Genomic DNA, 23,241 nt, shown 5'->3' with positions numbered 1-23,241 from the left:
GCGATGTAGTCAACATCTCACAGGGTTCCGGGATCAAACCCACGACCTCCTAAGTACCAGGCGAGGTAGTCAACATCTCATCAGGGTTCAGGCATCGAACTCACAACCTCCTGTATACCAGGCGAGGTAGTCAACATCTCACACGACGTTCGATCCATTGATTTATTTAATAAAATAACAACACAACAGAACCGCTCACACCACAACCACCACCACCGTCGCACAAATAACCACTTCACACGCTGAGCAACCGGTGTCCTGTATAGAACCATGTCCTGTATAGAACCATGTCCTGTATAGAACCACGTCCTGTATTGAACCACGTCCTGTATTGAACCACGTCCTGTATAGAACCACGTCCTGTATTGAACCACGTCCTGTATTGAACCATGTCCTGTATTGAACCATGTCCTGTATAGAACCATGTCCTGTATTGAACCATGTCCTGTATTGAACCACGTCCTGTATTGAACCATGTCCTGTATTGAACCACGTCCTGTATTGAACCACGTCCTGTATTGAACCACGTCCTGTATTGAACCACGTCCTGTATAGAACCACGTCCTGTATTGAACCACGTCCTGTATTGAACCACGTCCTGTATTGAACCATGTCCTGTATTGAACCACGTCCTGTATTGAACCACGTCCTGTATTGAACCACGTCCTGTATTGAACCACGTCCTGTATTGAACCATGTCCTGTATAGAACCATGTCCTGTATTGAACCACGTCCTGTATTGAACCACGTCCTGTATTGAACCACGTCCTGTATTGAACCACGTCCTGTATTGAACCACGTCCTGTATTGAACCACGTCCTGTATTGAACCATGTCCTGTATTGAACCATGTCCTGTATTGAACCACGTCCTGTATTGAACCACGTCCTGTATTGAACCACGTCCTGTATTGAACCATGTCCTGTATTGAACCATGTCCTGTATTGAACCACGTCCTGTATTGAACCACGTCCTGTATTGAACCATGTCCTGTATTGAACCTTGTCCTGTATTGAACCATGTTCTGTATAGAACCATGTCCTGTATAGAACCACGTCCTGTATTGAACCACGTCCTGTATTGAACCATGTCCTGTATAGAACCACGTCCTGTATTGAACCACGTCCTGTATTGAACCATGTCCTGTATTGAACCATGTCCTGTATTGAACCATGTCCTGTATAGAACCACGTCCTGTATAGAGCCAGGTCCTGTATTGAACCATGTCCTGTATTGAACCATGTCCTGTATTGAACCATGTCCTGTATTGAACCACGTCCTGTATGTAACCATGTCCTGTATTGAACCATGTCCTGTATTGAACCACGTCCTGTATAGAACCACGTCCTGTATAGAACCATGTCCTGTATTGAACCATGTCCTGTATTGAACCACGTCCTGTATAGAACCACGTCCTGTATAGAACCATGTCCTGTATTGAACCATGTCCTGTATTGAACCATGTCCTGTATAGAACCACGTCCTGTATGTAACCATGTCCTGTATTGAACCATGTCCTGTATGTAACCACGTCCTGTATTGAACCACGTCCTGTATTGAACCATGTCCTGTATTGAACCATGTCCTGTATGTAACCACGTCCTGTATTGAACCATGTCCTGTATTGAACCATGTCCTGTATTGAACCACGTCCTGTATGTAACCACGTCCTGTATTGAACCACGTCCTGTATAGAACCACGTCCTGTATAGAACCATGTCCTGTATTGAACCATGTCCTGTATTGAACCATGTCCTGTATTGAACCACGTCCTGTATAGAACCACGTCCTGTATAGAACCATGTCCTGTATTGAACCATGTCCTGTATTGAACCATGTCCTGTATAGAACCACGTCCTGTATAGAACCATGTCCTGTATTGAACCATGTCCTGTATTGAACCACGTCCTGTATAGAACCACGTCCTGTATAGAACCATGTCCTGTATTGAACCATGTCCTGTATTGAACCATGTCCTGTATAGAACCATGTCCTGTATAGAACCACGTCCTGTATGTAACCATGTCCTGTATTGAACCATGTCCTGTATGTAACCACGTCCTGTATAGAACCATGTCCTGTATAGAACCATGTCCTGTATTGAACCATGTCCTGTATTGAATCATGTCCTGTATAGAACCATGTCCTGTATTGAACCATGTCCTGTATAGAACCACGTCCTGTATAGAACCACGTCCTGTATTAAACCATGTCCTGTATAGAACCATGTCCTGTATTGAACCATGTCCTGTATTGAACCATGTCCTGTATAGAACCACGTCCTGTATAGAACCACGTCCTGTATTAAACCATGTTCTGTATTGAACCATTGAGATTGGCCACCCCTTGAGGTTGGTGATCTCCCTCCCCTCGGAACGTCTTCTCAACGTCGCTTCCCGACATTCGTGAATCCTGCAAAGAGAACAGTGGGAGGAGGGTGGGTGGGTGAGTGGGTGAGTGGGAGGGTGGGTGGGTGAGTGGGTGAGTGGGTGGGTGAGTGGGTGGGTGAGTGGGTGAGTGGGTGAGTGGGTGGGTGAGCGGGTGGGTGGGTGAGCGGGTGGGTGGGTGAGTGGGTGGGTGAGTGGGTGAGTGGGAGGGTGAGTGGGTGGGTGGGTGAGTGGGTGAGTGGGTGGGTGGAGGGTGGGTGGGTGAGTGCGTGGGTGAGTGGGTGGGTGAGTGGGAGGGTGAGTGAGTGGGTGGGTGGGCGGGTGAGTGGGTGGGTGAGTGGGTGATTGAGTGGGAGGGTGGGCGAGTGGGTGGGTGAGCGGGTGAGTGGGTGGGTGAGTGGGTGAGTGGGCGAATGGGTGGGTGGGTGTGTGGGCGAGTGGGTGGGTGGGTGAGCGAGTGGGTGGGTGAGTGGGTGAGTAAGTGAGTGGGTGAGTGGACGAGTTGGTGGGTGAGTGGGCGGGTTGGTGGGCGAGTGGGTGGGTGGGCGAGTGGGCGGGTGGGTGGGCGAGTGGGTGGGTGAGTGGGAGGGTGAGTGAGTGGGTGGGTGGGCGAGTGGGTGGGTGGGCGAGTGGGTGGGCAAATGGGTGGGCGGGTGAGTGGGTGAGTGGGTGGGTGAGTGGGTGGGTGAGTGGGTGAGTGGGTGGGTGAGTGGGTGAGTGAGTAGGTGGGTGAGTGGGTGGGAGGGTGGGCGAGTGGGTGGGTGGGCGAGTGGGTGGGCGAGTGGGTGGGCGAATGGGTGGGCGGGTGAGTGGGCGAGTGGGTGGGTGAGTGGGTGGGTGAGTGGGTGGGTGGGTGAGTGGGTGAGTGGGTGGGTGAGTGGGTGGGTGAGTGGGCGAGTGGGTGGGTGGGTGAGCGAGTGGGTGGGTGAGTGGGTGAGTGAGTGGGTGAGTGGACGAGTGGGTGGGTGAGTGGGTGGGTTGGTGGGCGAGTGGGTGGGCGAGTGGGCGAGTGGGTGGGGTGAGCGAGTGGGTGGGTGGGCGAGTGGGTGGGTGGGCGAGTGGGTGGGCGGGCGAGTGGGAAAGTGGGCGAGTGAGCGAGTATTTGAGTGGGTGAATGAGCGGTGGGTGAGTGGGTGGGAGTCAGTGGTTGAGTGGGTGAATGAGTGGGTGGGTGGGTGAGTGAGCGAGTATTTGAGTGGGTGAATGAGCGGTGAGTGTTTGAGTGAGTGGGAGTCAGTGGATGAGTGGGTGGATGAGTGGGTGAATGAGTGGGTGGTTGACTGAGTGGTTGAGTGGGTGAATGAGTGGGTGGTTGACTGAGTGGTTGAGTGAGTAGTTTAGTGAGTGCTTGAATGAGGCGTTTTGTGAGTAGTTGAGTGTTATGGTGAGCAGTTTGGTGAATGGGCGAGTATGAGTGAATGAGAGTATGAGTGAGCGGGTGATTGGTTGAATGAGTGAGTGTGCGAGTGGGTTGGTGAGTGGTTTAATGGGTGAGTGAGCAGGTGAGTGAGTGGGGAGAGTCTAACTCTCACCTGGCGTGGTTTCTCTCCCCCCCTTCTCTCTGTGATCAACTCAGGCGATGAAGTCCAGGGGCCGGTTGAAGCCTCCCTTGCGGTTCATGTACTGCCTGCAGGCACGGGAGAAGACAGAGCTTAGAGACGGTGGGTGGGTGGGTAGGTGGGTGAGTGGGTAGGTGGGTGGGTGGGTAGGTGGGTTAGTGGGTAGGTGGGCGAGTGGGTGTGTAGGTGGGTAGGTGGGTGGGTAGGTGAGTGGGTGAGTGGGTGGGTAGGTGAGTGGGTGGGTAGGTTGGTGGGTGGGTAGGTGAGTGGGTGGGTAGGTGGGTGGGTAGGTGAGTGGGTGGGTAGGTGGGTAGATGAGTGGGTGGGGAGGTGGGTAGATGAGTGGGTGGGGAGGTGGAGGTGGGTAGGTGGGTGAGTGGGTAGGTGGGTAGGTGAGTGGGTGGGTAGGTGAGTGGGTAGGTGAGTGGGAAGGTGGGTAGGTGAGTGGGTAGGTGGGTGAGTGGGTGGGTAGGAGAGTGAGTGGGTGGGTGAGCGAGTGGGTGGGTTAGTGGGTGGGTGAGCGAGTGAGTGATTAGGTGGGTGAGCGGGTAGGTGGGTAGGTGAGTGGGTGGGTAGGTGAGTGTGTGAGTGGGTGGGTAGGTGAGTGTGTGAGTGGGTGGGTGAGTGGGTGGGCTAGTGGGTGATTAGGTGGGTGAGTGGGTGGGTAGGTGGGTGAGTGAGTGGGTGGGTGAGCGAGTGGGTGGGTTAGCGGGTGGGTGAGCGAGTGAGTAGGTGATTAGGTGGGTGAGTGGGTAGGTGGGTAGGTGAGTGGGTGGGTAGGTGGGTGATTAGGTGAGTGGGTGAGTAGGTGGGTGAGTGGGTAGGTGAGTGGGTGGGCGAGTGGGTGGGTGAGCGAGTGGGTGGGTTAGTGGGTGAGTGGGTGATTAGGTGGGTGAGTGGGTGGGTAGGTGAGTGGGTGGGTAGGTGAGTGCGTGGGTGGGTGATTAGGTGGGCGAGTGGGTGGGCGAGTGGGTGGGCGAGCGAGTGGGTGGGTTAGTGGGTGGGTGGGTTAGTGGGTGAGTGGGTGGGTAGATGAGTGGGTGGGTAGGTGAGTGCGTGGGTGGGCGAGTGGGTGGGCAAGCGAGTGGGTGGGTTAGTGGGTGGGTGGGTTAGTGGGTAGGTGGGTTAGTGGGTGGGTGGGTGAGTGGGTGGGTAGGTGAGTGGGTGGGGAGGTGAGTGCTTAGGTGAGTAAGTGGGTGGGTGATTAGGTGAGTAAGTGGGTGGGTGATTAGGTGAGTAAGTGGGTAGGTGGGTGGGTGAGCGAGTGAGTGGGTGAGTGAATGGGTGAGTAAGTGAGTGGGTGAGTGAGTGGGTGGATGAGTGAGTGGGTGAGTAAGTGAGTGGGTGAGTAAGTGAGTCGGTGAGTAAGTGAGTGGGTGGATGAGTAACTGGGTGGGTGGGTGAGTAAGTGAGTGGGTGGGTGAATGGGTGAGTAAGTGAGTGGGTGAGTGAGTGGGTGGATGAGTAAGTGAGTGGGTGAGTAAGTGAGTGGGTGAGTAAGTGAGTGGGTGAGTAAGTGAGTGAGTGAGCGAGTGGATGAATGAGTGACTGGGTGGGTGGGTGAGTGAGTGGGTGAGTAAGTGAGTGGGTGGGTGAGTAAGTGAGCGAATGAATGAATGAGTGACTGGGTGTGTGAGTGGGAGGGTGAGTGGACGAGTGAGTGCCGAGTGATTGGTGAGCGAGTGGTGAGCGAGTGGTGAGCGAGTGGTGAGCGAGTGGTGAGTGAGTGGTGAGTGAGTGGTGAGCGAGTGGTGAGCGAGTGCCGAGTGAGTGGTGAGTGAGTGGTGAGCGAGTGGTGAGTGAGTGGTGAGCGAGTGGTGAGCGAGTGGTGAGCGAGTGACTGGGTGGGTGAGTGGGTGGGTGAGTGGACGAGTGAGTGGTGAGCGAGTGGTGAGCGAGTGGTGAGTGAGTGGTGAGCGAGTGGTGAGCGAGTGACTGGGTGGGTGAGTGAGTGGTGAGCGAGTGGTGAGCGAGTGGGTGAGTGACTGGGTGGGTGAGTGGTGAGCGAGTGGTGAGCGAGTGGGTGAGTGAGTGACTGGGTGGGTGAGTGGTGAGCGAGTGGTGAGCGAGTGGGTGAGTGACTGGATGGGTGAGTGGTGAGCGAGTGACTGGGTGGGTGAGTGGGTGGGTGAGTGGACGAGTGAGTGGTGAGCGAGTGGTGAGCGAGTGGTGAGTGAGTGGTGAGCGAGTGGTGAGCGAGTGACTGGGTGGGTGAGTGGGTGAGTGAGTGGTGAGCGAGTGGTGAGCGAGTGGGTGAGTGACTGGGTGGGTGAGTGGTGAGCGAGTGGTGAGCGAGTGGTGAGCGAGTGGGTGAGTGAGTGACTGGGTGAGTGAGTGGTGAGCGAGTGCCGAGCGAGTGCCGAGTGAGTGGTGAGCGAGTGGTGAGCGAGTGGTGAGCGAGTGGTGAGCGAGTGGTGAGCGAGTGGTGAGTCACCGGTATTTCCGCTTGAGTGAGATGTTGACTGCATGGGCATTGCTGGATCCGGCCATGTGCTTACCCTGTCACCACAACGTCAACACGTTACCACGTTACCACAAAGTCACTGCAAAGTTACCACAAAGTTAACACGTTACCACAAAGTTACCAAAGTTAACACGTTACCACAAAGTTACCAAAGTTAACACATCACCACAAAGTTAACACAGTTAACACAAAGTTAACACATCACCACAAAGTTAACACAAAGTTGACACAGTTAACACAAAGTTAACACATCACCACAAAGTTAACACAAAGTTACCACAAAGTTACCACAAAGTTAACACAAAGTTACATTACCACACGATGGTGACTGTGATGATGATGGTGATGATTGTGATGGTGACTGAGGATGGTGATTATTGTGATGATGATGATTGTGATGATGATTGTGATGATGATGATTGTGATGATGATTGTGATGATGATGATTGTGATGATTGTGATGATGATGATTGTGATGGTGACTGAGGATGGTGATTATTGTGATGATGATGATGATTGTGATGATGATTGTGATGATGATGATTGTGATGATGATTGTGATGATTGTGATGATGATGATTGTGATGATGATTGTGATGATTGTGATGATGATTGTGATGATGATGATTGTGATGATGATTGTGATGATGATGATTGTGATGATGATGATTGTGATGATGATGATTGTGATGATGATGATTGTGATGATGATGACTGTGATGATGATTGTGATGATGATTGTGATGATGATTGTGATGATTGTGATGATGATTGTGATGATGATTGTGATGATGATGATTGTGATGATGATTGTGATGATTATTGTGATGATGATTGTGACGATTGTGATGATTGTGATGATGATTGTGATGATGATGATTGTGATGATGATGATTGTGATGATGATGATTGTGATGATGGCTGTGATGATGATGATTGTGATGATGATTGTGATGATGATTGTGATGATGATGACTGTGATGATTGTGATGATGATTGTGATGATTGTGATGATGATGATTGTGATGATGATTGTGATGATGATGATGATTGTGATGATGATGATTGTGATGATGATTGTAATGATGATGAAGATTGTGATGATGATTGTGATGATGATTGTGATGAAGGTGACGATTATTGTGATGATTGTGATGATTGTGATGATTGTGATGATGATTGTGGTGATGATGATTGTGATGATGATGATTGTGATGATGATGATGATGATTGTGATGATGATTGTGATGATTGTGATGATGGCTGTGATGATGATGATTGTGATGATGATGATGATTGTGATGATTGTGATGATGATGATGATGATTGTGATGATGATGATGATTGTGATGATGGCTGTGATGATGATGATTGTGATGATTGTGATGATGATTGTGATGATTGTGATGATGATGATTGTGATGATGATGATTGTGATGATGATTGTGATGATGATGACTGTGATGATGATTGTGATGATGATTGTGATGATGATTGTGATGATTGTGATGATGATGATTGTGATGATTGTGATGATGATGATTGTGATGATGATGATTGTGATGACGATGATTGTGATGATGATTGTGATGATGATTGTGATGATGATTGTGATGATGGTGATAATGATTGTGATGATTGTGATGATGATTGTGATGATGATTGTGATGATGGTGATGATGATGATTGTGATGATGATGACTGTGATGATGATTGTGATGATGATGATTGTGATGATGATTGTGATGATTATTGTGATGATGATTGTGACGATTGTGATGATGATTGTGATGATGATTGTGATGATGATTGTGATGATGATGATTGTGATGATGATGATTGTGATGATGATGATTGTGATGATGGCTGTGATGATGATGATTGTGATGATGATTGTGATGATGATTGTGATGATGATGACTGTGATGATGATTGTGATGATTGTGATGATGATGATTGTGATGATGATTGTGATGATGATGATGATTGTGATGATGATTGTGATGATGATGATTGTGATGATGATTGTAATGATGATGAAGATTGTGATGATGATTGTGATGATGATTGTGATGATTGTGACGATTATTGTGATGATTGTGATGATTGTGATGATGATTGTGATGATGATTGTGGTGATGATGATTGTGATGATGATTGTGATGATGATGATGATTGTGATGATGATTGTGATGATTGTGATGATGGCTGTGATGATGATGATTGTGATGATGATGATTGTGATGATTGTGATGATGATGATTGTGATGATGATGATGATTGTGATGATGGCTGTGATGATGATGATTGTGATGATTGTGATGATGATTGTGATGATTGTGATGATGATGATTGTGATGATGATGATTGTGATGATGATTGTGATGATGATGACTGTGATGATGATTGTGATGATGATTGTGATGATGATTGTGATGATTGTGATGATGATGATTGTGATGATTGTGATGATGATGATTGTGATGATGATGATTGTGATGACGATGATTGTGATGATGATTGTGATGATGATTGTGATGATGATTGTGATGATGATTGTGATGATGATTGTGATGATTGTGATAATGATTGTGATGATGATTGTGATGATGATTGTGATGATGGTGATGATGATGATTGTGATGATGATGACTGTGATGATGATTGTGATGATGATGTCATGATGATGACTGTGATGATGATTGTGATGATGATTGTGATAATGATGATTGTGATGATGACTGTGATAATGATTGTGGTGATGATGATTGTGGTGATGATTGTGATGATGATTGTGATGATTGTGATGATGATTGTGATGATGATGATTGTGATGATGATTGTGATGATGATTGTGATGATTGTGATGATGATGATTGTGATGATGATGATTGTGATGATGATTGTGATGAAGATTGTGATGATTGTGATGATGATTGTGATGATGATGATGATTGTGATGATGATGATTGTGATGATGGCTGTGATGATGATGATTGTGATGATGATTGTGATGATGATTGTGATGATGATTGTGATGATGATGACTGTGATGATTGTGATGATGATTGTGATGATTGTGATGATGATGATTGTGATGATGATTGTGATGATGATGATGATTGTGATGATGATGATTGTGATGATTGTAATGATGATGAAGATTGTGATGATGATTGTGATGATGATTGTGATGATTGTGATGATGATTGTGATGATGATGATTGTGATGATGATTGTGATGATGATTGTGATGATTGTGATGATGATGATTGTGATGATGATGATTGTGATGATGATTGTGATGAAGATTGTGATGATTGTGATGATGATGATTGTGATGATGATGATGATTGTGATGATTGTGATGATGGCTGTGATGATGATGATTGTGATGATGATTGTGATGATGATTGTGATGATGATGACTGTGATGATTGTGATGATGATTGTGATGATTGTAATGATGATGATTGTGATGATGATTGTGATGATGATGATGATTGTGATGATGATGATTGTGATGATGATTGTAATGATGATGAAGATTGTGATGATGATTGTGATGATGATTGTGATGATTGTGACGATTATTGTGATGATTGTGATGATGATTGTGATGATGATTGTGATGATTGTGATGATGATTGTGGTGATGATGATTGTGATGATGATGATTGTGATGATGATGATTGTGATGATGATTGTGATGATTGTGATGATGGCTGTGATGATGATGATTGTGATGATGATGATTGTGATGATGATGATGATTGTGATGATTGTGATGATGATGATTGTGATGATGATGATTGTGATGATGATGATTGTGATGATGATTGTGATGATGATGATTGTGATGATGATTGTGATGATGATTGTGATGATGATGATGATTGTGATGATGATTGTGATGATTATTGTGATGATGATTGTGACGATTGTGATGATGATTGTGATGATGATTGTGATGATGATGATTGTGATGATGATGATTGTGATGATGATGATTGTGATGATGATGATTGTGATGATGATGATTGTGATGATTGTGATGATGGCTGTGATGATGATGATTGTGATGATGATGATGATGATTGTGATGATGACTGTGATGATGATTGTGATGATGATTGTGATGATTGTGATGATGATTGTGATGATGATTGTGATGATGATGACTGTGATGATGATTGTGATGATGATTGTGATGATTGTGATGATGATTGTGATGATGATGATTGTGATGATGATGATTGTGATGACGATGATTGTGATGATTGTGATGATGATGACTGTGATGATGATTGTGATGATGATTGTGATGATGATGATTGTGATGATGATTGTGATGATGATGATTGTGATGATGATTGTGATGATGATGATTGTGATGATGATTGTGATGATGATGACTGTGATGATGATTGTGATGATGATTGTGATGATTGTGATGATGATTGTGATGATTGTGATGATGATTGTGATGACGATGATTGTGATGATGATGACTGTGATGATGATTGTGATGATTGTGATGATTGTGATGATGATGATTGTGATGATGATGATTGTGATGATGATTGTGATGATGATGACTGTGATGATGATTGTGATGATGATGTCATGATGATGACTGTGATGATGATTGTGATGATGATTGTGATAATGATGATTGTGATGATGACTGTGATAATGATTGTGGTGATGATGATTGTGGTGATGATTGTGATGATGATTGTGATGATTGTGATGATGATTGTGATGATGATGATTGTGATGATGATGATTGTGATGATGATTGTGATGATGATTGTGATGATGATGATTGTGATGATGATTGTGATGAAGATTGTGATGATTGTGATGATGATTGTGATGATGATGATGATTGTGATGATGATTGTGATGATGGCTGTGATGATGATGATTGTGATGATGATTGTGATGATGATTGTGATGATGATTGTGATGATGATGACTGTGATGATTGTGATGATGATTGTGATGATTGTGATGATGATGATTGTGATGATGATTGTGATGATGATGATGATTGTGATGATGATGATTGTGATGATGATTGTAATGATGAAGATTGTGATGATGATTGTGATGATGATTGTGATGATTGTGATGATGATTGTGATGATGATGATTGTGATGATGATTGTGATGATGATTGTGATGATTGTGATGATGATGATTGTGATGATGATGATTGTGATGATGATTGTGATGAAGATTGTGATGATTGTGATGATGATGATTGTGATGATGATGATGATTGTGATGATTGTGATGATGGCTGTGATGATGATGATTGTGATGATGATTGTGATGATGATTGTGATGATGATGACTGTGATGATTGTGATGATGATTGTGATGATTGTAATGATGATGATTGTGATGATGATTGTGATGATGATGATGATTGTGATGATGATGATTGTGATGATGATTGTAATGATGATGAAGATTGTGATGATGATTGTGATGATGATTGTGATGATTGTGACGATTATTGTGATGATTGTGATGATGATTGTGATGATGATTGTGATGATTGTGATGATGATTGTGGTGATGATGATTGTGATGATGATGATTGTGATGATGATGATTGTGATGATGATTGTGATGATTGTGATGATTGTGATGATTGTGATGATTGTGATGATGATGATTGTGATGATGATGATGATTGTGATGATTGTGATGATGATGATTGTGATGATGATGATTGTGATGATGATGATTGTGATGATGATGATTGTGATGATGATTGTGATGATGATTGTGATGATGATTGTGATGATGATGATGATTGTGATGATGATTGTGATGATTATTGTGATGATGATTGTGACGATTGTGATGATGATTGTGATGATGATTGTGATGATGATGATTGTGATGATGATGATTGTGATGATGATGATTGTGATGATGATGATTGTGATGATGATGATTGTGATGATTGTGATGATGGCTGTGATGATGATGATTGTGATGATGATGATGATGATGATTGTGATGATGACTGTGATGATGATTGTGATGATGATTGTGATGATTGTGATGATGATTGTGATGATGATTGTGATGATGATGACTGTGATGATGATTGTGATGATGATTGTGATGATTGTGATGATGATTGTGATGATGATGATTGTGATGATGATGATTGTGATGACGATGATTGTGATGATTGTGATGATGATGACTGTGATGATGATTGTGATGATGATTGTGATGATGATGATTGTGATGATGATTGTGATGATGATGATTGTGATGATGATTGTGATGATGATGACTGTGATGATGATTGTGATGATGATTGTGATGATTGTGATGATGATTGTGATGATTGTGATGATGATTGTGATGACGATGATTGTGATGATGATGACTGTGATGATGATTGTGATGATTGTGATGATGATTGTGATGATGATGATTGTGATGATGATTGTGATGATGATGATTGTGATGATGATTGTGATGATGATGATTGTGATGATGATTGTGATGATGATGATTGTGATGATGATTGTGATGATGATGATTGTGATGATGATGATTGTGATGATGATTGTGATGATGATGATTGTGATGATGATTGTGATGATGATGATGATTGTGATGATGATTGTGATGAAGATTGTGATGATTGTGATGATGATGATTGTGATGATGATGATTGTGATGATGATGATTGTGATGATGGCTGTGATGATGATGATTGTGATGATGATTGTGAAGATGATTGTGATGATGATGACTGTGATGATTGTGATGATGATTGTGATGATTGTGATGATGATTGTGATGATGATTGTGATGATGATGATGATTGTGATGATGATGATTGTGATGATGATTGTAATGATGATGAAGATTGTGATGATGATTGTGATGATTGTGACGATTATTGTGATGATTGTGATGATGATTGTGATGATGATTGTGATGATTGTGATGATTGTGGTGATGATGATTGTGATGATGATGATTGTGATGATGATGATGATTGTGATGATGATTGTGATGATTGTGATGATGGCTGTGATGATGATGATTGTGATGATGATGATTGTGATGATTGTGATGATGATGATTGTGATGATGATGATGATTGTGATGATGGCTGTGATGATGATGATTGTGATGATTGTGATGATGATTGTGATGATTGTGATGATGATGATTGTGATGATGATGATTGTGATGATGATTGTGATGATGATGACTGTGATGATGATTGTGATGATGATTGTGATGATGATTGTGATGATTGTGATGATGATGATTGTGATGATGATTGTGATGATTGTGATGATGATGATTGTGATGATGATGATTGTGATGACGATGATTGTGATGATGATTGTGATGATGATTGTGATGATGATTGTGATGATTGTGATGATTGTGATAATGATTGTGATGATGATTGTGATGATGATTGTGATGATGGTGATGATGATGATTGTGATGATGATGACTGTGATGATGATTGTGATGATGATGTCATGATGATGACTGTGATGATGATTGTGATGATGATTGTGATGACTGTGATGATGATTGTGGTGATGATGATTGTGGTGATGATTGTGATGATGATTGTGATGATTGTGATGATGATTGTGATGATGATGATTGTGATGATGATTGTGATGATGATTGTGATGATTGTGATGATGATGATTGTGATGATGATGATTGTGATGATGATGATTGTGATGATGATGATTGTGATGATGATGATTGTGATGATGATGATTGTGATGATGATGATTGTGATGATGATGATTGTGATGATGATTGTGATGATGATGACTGTGATGATGATTGTGATGATTGTGATGATGATTGTGATGATTGTGATGATGATTGTGATGATGATTGTGATGATGATGATGATGATTGTGATGATGATTGTGATGATTATTGTGATGATGATTGTGACGATTGTGATGATGATTGTGATGATGATTGTGATGATGATGATTGTGATGATGATGATTGTGATGATGATGATTGTGATGATGATGATTGTGATGATGATGATTGTGATGATTGTGATGATGGCTGTGATGATGATTGTGATGATGATGATGATTGTGATGATGATGACTGTGATGATGATTGTGATGATGATTGTGATGATTGTGATGATGATGATTGTGATGATGATTGTGATGATGATTGTGATGATTGTGATGATGATTGTGATGATGATGATTGTGATGATGATGATTGTGATGATGATTGTGATGATTGTGATGATGATGACTGTGATGATGATTGTGATGATTGTGATGATGATTGTGATGATGATGATTGTGATGATGATTGTGATGATGATTGTGATGATGATTGTGATGATGATGATTGTGATGATGATTGTGATGATGATGATTGTGATGATGATGATTGTGATGATTGTGATGATGATTGTGATGATGATTGTGATGATTATGATTGTGATGATGATTGTGATGATTATTGTGATGATGATTGTGATGATTGTGATGATGATGATTGTGATGATGATGATTGTGATGATGATGATTGTGATGATGATGATGATTGTGATGATGATGATGATTGTGATGATGATGATTGTGATGATGGCTGTGATGATGATAATTGTGATGATGATGATTGTGATGATGATGACTGTGATGATGATTGTGATGATGATGATTGTGATGATGATGACTGTGATGATGATGACTGTGATGATGATGACTGTGATGATGATTGTGATGATTGTGATGATGATTGTGATGATTGTGATGATGATTGTGATGATGATGACTGTGAAGATTGTGATGATTGTGATGATTGTGATGATGATGATTGTGATGATGATTGTGATGATGATTGTGATGATGATTGTGATGATGATTGTGATGATGATTGTGATGATTGTGATGATGGCTGTGATGATGATGATTGTGATGATGATGATGATTGTGATGATTGTGATGATGATTGTGATGATGATGATTGTGATGATGATTGTGATGATGATGATTGTGATGATGATTGTGATGATGATTGTGATGATGATGACTGTGATGATGATTGTGATGATGATTGTGATGATGATTGTGATGATGATGATTGTGATGATGATGATTGTGATGATGATGATTGTGATGATAATTGTAATGATGATGATGATTGTGATGATGATTGTGATGATGATTGTGATGATTGTGACGATTATTGTGATGATGATTGTGATGATGATTGTGATGATGATTGTGATGATTGTGATGATGATTGTGGTGATGATGATTGTGATGATGATTGTGATGATGATGATTGTGATGATGATTGTGATGATTGTGATGATGGCTGTGATGATGATTGTGATGATGATGATTGTGATGATGATGATTGTGATGATGATGATGATTGTGATGATGGCTGTGATGATGATGATTGTGATGATTGTGATGATGATTGTGGTGATGATGATTGTGATGATGATTGTGATGATGATGATTGTGATGATGATTGTGATGATTGTGATGATGGCTGTGATGATGATTGTGATGATGATGATTGTGATGATGATGATTGTGATGATGATGATGATGATTGTGATGATGGCTGTGATGATGATGATTGTGATGATTTTGATGATGATTGTGATGATGATTGTGATGATGATTGTGATGATGATTGTGATGATGATGATTGTGATGATGATTGTGATGATGATGACTGTGATGATGATTGTGATGATGATTGTGATGATGATTGTGATGATTGTGATGATGATGATTGTGATGATGATGATTGTGATGACGATGATTGTGATGATGATTGTGATGATGATGACTGTGATGATGATTGTGATGATGATTGTGATGATTGTGATAATGATTGTGATGATTGTGATGATGATTGTGATGATGATTGTGATGATGATGGTGATGATGATGATTGTGATGATGATGACTGTGATGATGATTGTGATGATGATGTCATGATGATGACTGTGATGATGATTGTGATGATGATTGTGATGATGATGATTGTGATGATGACTGTGATGATGATTGTGGTGATGATGATTGTGGTGATGATGATTGTGGTGATGATGATGACTGTAATGATGACTGTGATGATGACGATGATGACGATTGTGGTGGTGATGATTGTGATGATGACTGATGATGATGGTGATGATTATTGTGGTGATGATGATGATGGTGATGATTGTGATGATGATGGTGATGATTGTGATGATGATGGTGATGATGATGATGACTGTGATGATGACGATTGTGATGATGGTGATGATGATTGTTATGATGGCTGTGATAGTGATGATTGTGATGGTGATGATGATGACTATGATTGTGATGATGGTGATGATGATAATGGTGATGATGATGATGGTGATGGTGATGATGATGACTGTGATGGTGATGACTGTGATGATGATGACGATGACGTTTGATTAGCATCACTCCACCTTGCTTGTCTCGAAGTTGCTGAACCCCATGGTAGCCATCATCTCCATCTCGTCCGGAGTCTGATCACTCTCCACCTCGACCTCTGTGGGTTCACGATGGTCGTGTCACACACTGGAGATGTTGACTACCTCGCCTGGTACGCAGGAGGTCGTGGGTTCAATCCCGACCCTGATGAGATGTTGACTACCTCGCCTGGTACGCAGGAGGTCGTGGGTTCGATCCCGAAACTGATGAGATGTTGACTACCTCGCATGGTACGTAGGAGGTCGTGGGTTCAATCCCGACCCTAATGAGATGTTGACTACCTCGCCTGGTACGCAGGAGGTCGTGGGTTCGATCCTGACCCTAATGAGATGTTGACTACCACGCCTGGTACGCAGGAGGTCGTGGGTTCAATCCCGAAACTGATGAGATGTTGACTACCTCGCCTGGTACGCAGGAGGTCGTGGGTTCAATCCCGACCCTAATGAGATGTTGACTACCTCGCCTGCTACGCAGGAGGTCGTGGGTTCGATCCAGACCCGAATGAGATGTTGACTACCTCGCCTGGTAGTCAGGAGGACGTGGGTTCGATCTCTGATTGAGTGAGTCAGTGAGTGAGCCAGTGGGTGAGCCAAAGAGTGAGTCACTGGGTGAGTCACTGATTGAGCGAGTGAGTGACTGCGTGAGTGAGTCACTGATTGAGTGACTGAGTGAGTGAGTGTCTGCGTGAGCCACTGTGTGCGTCACTGAGTGAGTAACTAGGTGGGCGAGCGAGTCACTGAGTAAGACAGTGAGTGACTGGGTGAGTGAGTGAGTGAGTCACTGAGTGAGCGAGTCACTGAGTGAGTAAGCCACTGTGTGAGTCACTGAGTGAGCCACTGTGTGAGTCACTGATTGAGTGACTGGGTGAGTGAGTCACTGTGTGAGTGGATGAGTGAATGGGTGAATGAGTGGGTGAATGAGTGATTCACTGGGTGAGTGAGTCACTCTGTGAGTGAGTGGATGAGTGGGTGAGTGAGTGGGTGAGTGAGTGGGTGAATGAGTGAGTCACTGGGTGAGTGAGTCACTGGGTGAGTGACTGGGTGAGTCACTGTGTGAGTCACTGTGTGAGTCACTGATTGAGCGAGTGAGTGACTGCATGAGTCACTGATTGAGTGACTGGGTGAGTGTGTGTCTGCGAGAGCCAGTGTGTGCGTCACTGATTGAGTGACTGGGTGGGCGAGTGAGTGAGTCACTGAGTGAGTCACTGAGCGAGTAAGACAGTGAGTGAGTGACTGGGTGAGTGATTGAGTGAGTCACTGAGTGAGTCACTGAGTGAGTAAGACAGTGAGTGACTGGGTGAGTGATTGAGTGAGGGACTAGGTGGGCGAGTGAATGAGTCACTGATTGAGTGAGTCATGGATTGAGTGACTGGGTGAGTGATTGAGTGACTAGGTGGGTGGGTGAGAGAAACAGTGAGTGAGTGACTGGGTGAGTGATTGAGTGAGTGACTAGGTGGGCGAGTGAGTGAGTCACTGATTGAGTGAGTGACTGGGTGGGTGATTGAGTGAGTGATTCAGTGAGTGACTAGGTGGGCGAGTGAGTGAGTCACTGAGTGAGTCACTGATTGAGTGACTGGGTGAGTGATTGAGTGACTAGGTGGGTGAGTGAGAGAGACAGTGAGTGAGTGACTGGGTGAGTGATTGAGTGAGTGACTAGGTGGGCGAGTGAATGAGTCACTGAGTGAGTGAGTCATGGATTGAGTAACTGGGTGAGTGATTGAGTGACTAGGTGGGTGGGTGAGATAAACAGTGAGTGATTGAGTGATTGAGTGAGTGACTAGGTGGGCGAGTGAGTGAGTCACTGAGTGAGTGAGTCACGGATTGAGCCAGTGAGTGACTGCGTGAGTGAGTGCGTCACTGAGTGACTGGGTGGGCGAGTGAGTGAGTCACTGAGTGAGTGACTGGGTGATTGAGTGACTAGGTGGGCGAGTGAATGAGTCACTAAGTGAGCGAGCGAGTGAGCCACCGAGTGAGCCACAAACCCTTGGGCTTGACCTTGCGCTGGGACATGGGAGGGGGCGATGAGAGAATGGGCTCAGAGGCGTGACGAGTCGGAGACACGGAATCGGAGCGCGGACGACGCGGAGATCTGGGGACAGAGAGCAGACAGAGAGAGAGACAGAGAGAGAGAGAGACAGCGAGAGACACACACAGAGAGAGACACACAGAGAGAGAGACAGAGAGAGACACACAGAGAGACACAAAGAGAGAGACAGCGAGAGAGAGACAGCGAGAGAGAGACAGAGAGAGAGAGACAGCGAGAGAGAGACAGCGAGAGAGAGACAGAGAGAAACAGAGAGAGAGAGACAATGAAATACAGTCATACAGATAAAGTACTGGTGTGATGAGTTATTCGACGAGTGTATGAGTGATTGAGTGAGTGGGTGAGTGAGCGTGTGAGTGAGCGGGTGAGTGAGCGTGTGAGTGTGTGGGTGAGTGGGTGAGTGAGCATGTGAGTGAGCGGGTGAGTGAGCGTGTGAGTGTGTGGATGAGTGGGTGAGTGAGCGTGTGAGTGGATGATTGAGTGAGTGGGTGAGTGAATGAGTGTGTGAGTGGGTGAGTGTGTGAGTGTGTGAGTGTGTGAGTGAGTGTATGAGTGAGTGTGTGGGCAAGTGGGTGGGTGGGTTAGTGAGTTGGGTGAGTGGGTTGGTGGGTAAGTGGGTAGGTGAGTGGGTAGGTGAGTGGGTGGGTGAGTGGGTGGGTGAGTCTGTGGATGGGTGAGTTTAGGAGTGAGTCTATAAATGAGAGAATCAGTGGATGACTGACTGACTGAGCGGACAAGTGAGTGAGCGAGTAGATGACTAAGTGACTGACTGAGTAAGCAGGTTAGTAAGCGATTGGGTGAGCGAGTGAGTAGGTGACTGAGTGAGCGATTGGGTGAGCGAGCGGATGACTGACTGAGTCAATGAGCGGGTGCCCGACTGACTGAGCAGCGTGACCGACTGACTGAGCAGGCGAGTGATTGAGCGATTGCGTGAGCGAGCGATTGGGTGATTGAGTGGATGAGTCAGTGAGTGACTAAACGAGTGAGCCGGTGACTGACTGAGTGGGTGAGCGAGTGGATGAGTGATTGACTGATTGGGCGAGTGATTGGGTGAGCGAGCGATTGGATGAGCGAGTGACTGAATGAGTGAGCGAGTGGATCGCTGACTGAATGGGTGAGTGAGTAGATGAGTCAGTGAGTGACTGACCGAGTGAGCGGGTGATTGGGTGAGCGAGCGAGTGACTGACTGAGTGAGTGAGCGAGTGGATCACTGATTGACTGAGCAGGTGAGCGATTGTGTGAGTGAACGATTGGGCGAGTAAATGGGTGAGCGTGCGATTGGATGAGCGAGCGAGTGACTGAGTGAGTGAGCGAGTGGATCATTGATTGAATGAGCGGGTGAGCGATTGGGTGAGTGAGCGATTAGATGACTGACTGACTGAGTGAGCGAGCGAGTGAATGACTGACTGACTGAGTGAGTGTGTGAGCGATTGGGTGAGTCGAGTGATTGAGTGAACGATTGGCGGAGTGAGTGAGCGGATGGATGACCGACCGACTGACTGAGCGATTGGGTGAGTGAGCGAGTAGATGACTGACTGATTGGGTGAGTGAGCGAGTGAGTAGATGACTGACTGAGTGACTGACTGAGTGAGTGATCTAGTGAGCGAGCGATTGGGTGAGTGAGCGAGTGAGTGGATGAATGACTGAGCGACTCAGTGGGTGATTGAGTGGGTGGGTGAGCGAGCGAGCAAGCGGATGACTGAGTGAGTGGGTGAGTGATTAGGTGAGTGAGCGGCCGATTGGGTGAGTGAGCGAGTGAGTGGATGGATGACAGATTGACTGAGTAAGTGACTGAGTGACTGAGTGGGTGGGTGAGCGAGCAAGTGGATGGATGACTGACTGAGTGGGTGAGCGACTGAGTGAGCGAGCGGATGGATGACTGACTGACTGAGTAAGTGACTGAGTGGGTGGGTGAGCGAGCGAGTGGATGGATGACTGAGTGAGTGGGTGAGCGATTGGGTGAGCGAACGGCCGATTGGGTGAGTGAGCGAGTGAGTGGATGAATGACTGAGCGACTCAGTGGGTGATTGAGTGGGTGGGTGAGTGAGCGAGCGAGTGGATGAGTGAGTGGGTGAGCGATTGGGTGAGCGAGCGGGCGATTGGGTGAGTGAGCGAATGAGTGGATGACTGAGGGACTCAGTGGGTGATTGAGTGGGTGGGTGAGCGAGTGGATGAGTGGGTGAGCGATTGGGTGAGCGAGCGGGCGATTGGGTGAGTGAGCGAGTGAGTGGGTGAGCGATTGGGTGAGTGAGTGAGCGAGTGAGTGGATGGATGACAGATTGACTGAGTAAGTGACTGAATGACTGAGTGGGTGGGTGAGCGAGTGGATGACTGACTGACTGAGTGGGTGAGTGATTGAGTGGATGGATGACTGATTGACTGAGTAAGTGACTGAGTGACTGAGAGGGTGAGCGAGCGAGCGAGTGGATGACTGACTGAGTGGCTGAGTGGGTGAGCGAGCGAGCGACTGGATGGATGACTGACTGAGTGGGTGAGCGATTGAGTGAGCGATTGAGTGAGCGATTGAGTGAGCGAGCGAGTGGATGACTGACAGAGTGGGTGAGCGATTGAGTGAGTGAGCGAGCGAGTGGATGGATGACTGACTAAGTGACTGAGTGGGTGGGTGAGCGATTGAGTGAGTGAGTGAGCGAGCGATTGGATGGATGACTGATTGACTAAGTGACTGAGTGGGTGAGTGAGCGAGCGAGTGGATGGCTGACTGAGCGAGTGAGCGAGCGGGCGACTCCTCACCGCGACCGCCGCCGGTACGGTGACCGTGAGGAGCGCGAGGGCGACCGCCTCCGCTCCCTCTTGGCTGGCTCCCTCTTGGCTGGCTCCCGTGGCTCCCGTGGCTCGCGAGCCTCGCGAGGAACCTCACGGATGTCGCGAGCCTCGCGAGCCGGCCTCTTGCGAGGCTCGCGAGAGCCTCCTGGAGGTGGCAAGAAGAGGGAGACACGGGGAGGAGGGAGACACGGGGAGGGAGACACGAGAAGGGAGACACGGGGGGGAGGAAGACACGGGGAGGAGGGAGACGCGGGGAGGAGGGAGACGCGGGGAGGAGGGAGACGCGGGGAAGGGGAGGGAGACACGGGGAGGGGGAGGGAGACACGAGGAGGAGGGAGACACGGGGAGGGAGACACGGGGAGGAGGGAGACACGAGAAGGGAGACACGGGGGGGAGGAGGAGACACGGGGATGAGGGACACGGGGAGGGAGACACGGGGGGGGGGGGGGGAGGAGGAGGGAGACACGGGGAGGGAGACACGAGAAGGGAGACACGGGGGGGAGGAGGAGGGAGACACGGGGATGAGGGAGACACGGGGAGGGAGACACGGGGAGGAGGAAGACACGGGGAGGGAGACACGAGAAGGGAGACACGAGAAGGGAGACACGGGGGGAGGAGGAGGGAGACACGGGGATGAGGGAGACACGGGGAGGAGGGAGACACGGGGAGGGAGATACGGGGAGGGAGACACGGGGAGGAGGGAGACACGAAGAGGGAGGGAGACACGGGGGGGGGAGGAGGAGGGAGACACTGGGAGGGGGGGGGGAGACACGAGGAGGGAGGGAGACACGGGGAGGGGGGGGGAGACACGGGGAGGGGGGGGGGGGAGACACGGGGAGGGGGGGGGAGACACGGTGAGGGGGGAGACATGGGGGGGAGGAGGAGGGAGACACGGGGAGGGAGACACGGGGAGGTAGTATTTAGTAGTGGTAGTTAGTAGTAGTTGTAGTGGTAGTTTGTAGTAATAATTAGTAGTAGTAGCTAGTAGTAGTAGTTAGTAGTAGTAGCTAGTAGTTAGTAGTAGTTGTAGTGTCAGTTTGTAAAGTGTAAATGTTTGAGGGTTTCGGCGACTCCGTAGGCCGCTTAGGCCCGAGCGAGGCGCTCACCTCGCCTAGCCGACGGCGATCGGCTCCGGCTTCGGCCCATCTCCACACTCCTCGGCAAATAAACAAACAAACAATCAAATAAACAAACACATAAACAACAAACAAACAAAGACGACTTCGCTCTGGTTCGACGCTAAATGTTTGAATCGGCCGACTTATGCGGAGGCCGATATGGAACGTTCACGAACCCGAAGCGAAATGGATAAACAACCAGAGCCGTGACGTCACTCGGCAAGCTTGCGATGACGTCACGTCACCCGCCTTTCACTTGCTCTGAATGACGTCGCCAGACAAGGTTGGGATGACGTCACTTGCACACGCGAGCCGTGAATGACGTCACTTGCAAGGTTGCGATGACGTT

General features: G+C 46.2%; 1 protein-coding gene across 1 annotated transcript; it reads right to left on the bottom strand.

Annotated features, from left to right (window-relative positions):
• Nucleotides 1-148: 148 nt before the first annotated feature.
• SNRNP27 (small nuclear ribonucleoprotein U4/U6.U5 subunit 27) lies at nt 149-23,112 on the bottom strand. The gene is made up of 8 exons (XM_078620777.1): nt 23,069-23,112; nt 22,881-22,927; nt 21,742-21,919; nt 18,929-19,035; nt 16,923-17,005; nt 6,380-6,444; nt 3,919-4,013; nt 149-2,411 (listed from the first exon to the last, which is right to left on the bottom strand). Exons 2-7 carry the CDS (start codon nt 22,918-22,920, stop codon nt 3,959-3,961), a joined length of 528 nt encoding a protein of 175 aa, XP_078476903.1. The 5' UTR covers nt 22,921-22,927; nt 23,069-23,112; the 3' UTR covers nt 149-2,411; nt 3,919-3,958.
• Between the last annotated feature and the right edge of the window lie 129 nt (nt 23,113-23,241).

This window comes from Lampetra planeri, chromosome 75, assembly GCF_965212315.1.
Source record: "Lampetra planeri chromosome 75, kcLamPlan1.2.h2, whole genome shotgun sequence".
Lineage (NCBI taxonomy): Eukaryota > Metazoa > Chordata > Hyperoartia > Petromyzontiformes > Petromyzontidae > Lampetra > Lampetra planeri.
Note: the sequence above shows the minus strand (reverse complement) of the source record. Positions and strands in the feature narration are given on the sequence as shown.

Bases quoted from the DNA above. Each gene is read 5' to 3' on its own strand.
- SNRNP27 (XM_078620777.1), bottom strand. From the start codon at position 22,920: ATGGGCCGAAGCCGGAGCCGATCGCCGTCGGCTAGGCGAG. The intron at 19,036-21,741 runs GTGAGGAGTCGC...CTCTGTCCCCAG, and splicing joins CCGTACCGGCGGCGGTCGCG to ATCTCCGCGTCGTCCGCGCT. The intron at 4,014-6,379 runs GTGACTCACCAC...CCGTGCCTGCAG, and splicing joins TCACTCAAGCGGAAATACCG to GCAGTACATGAACCGCAAGG.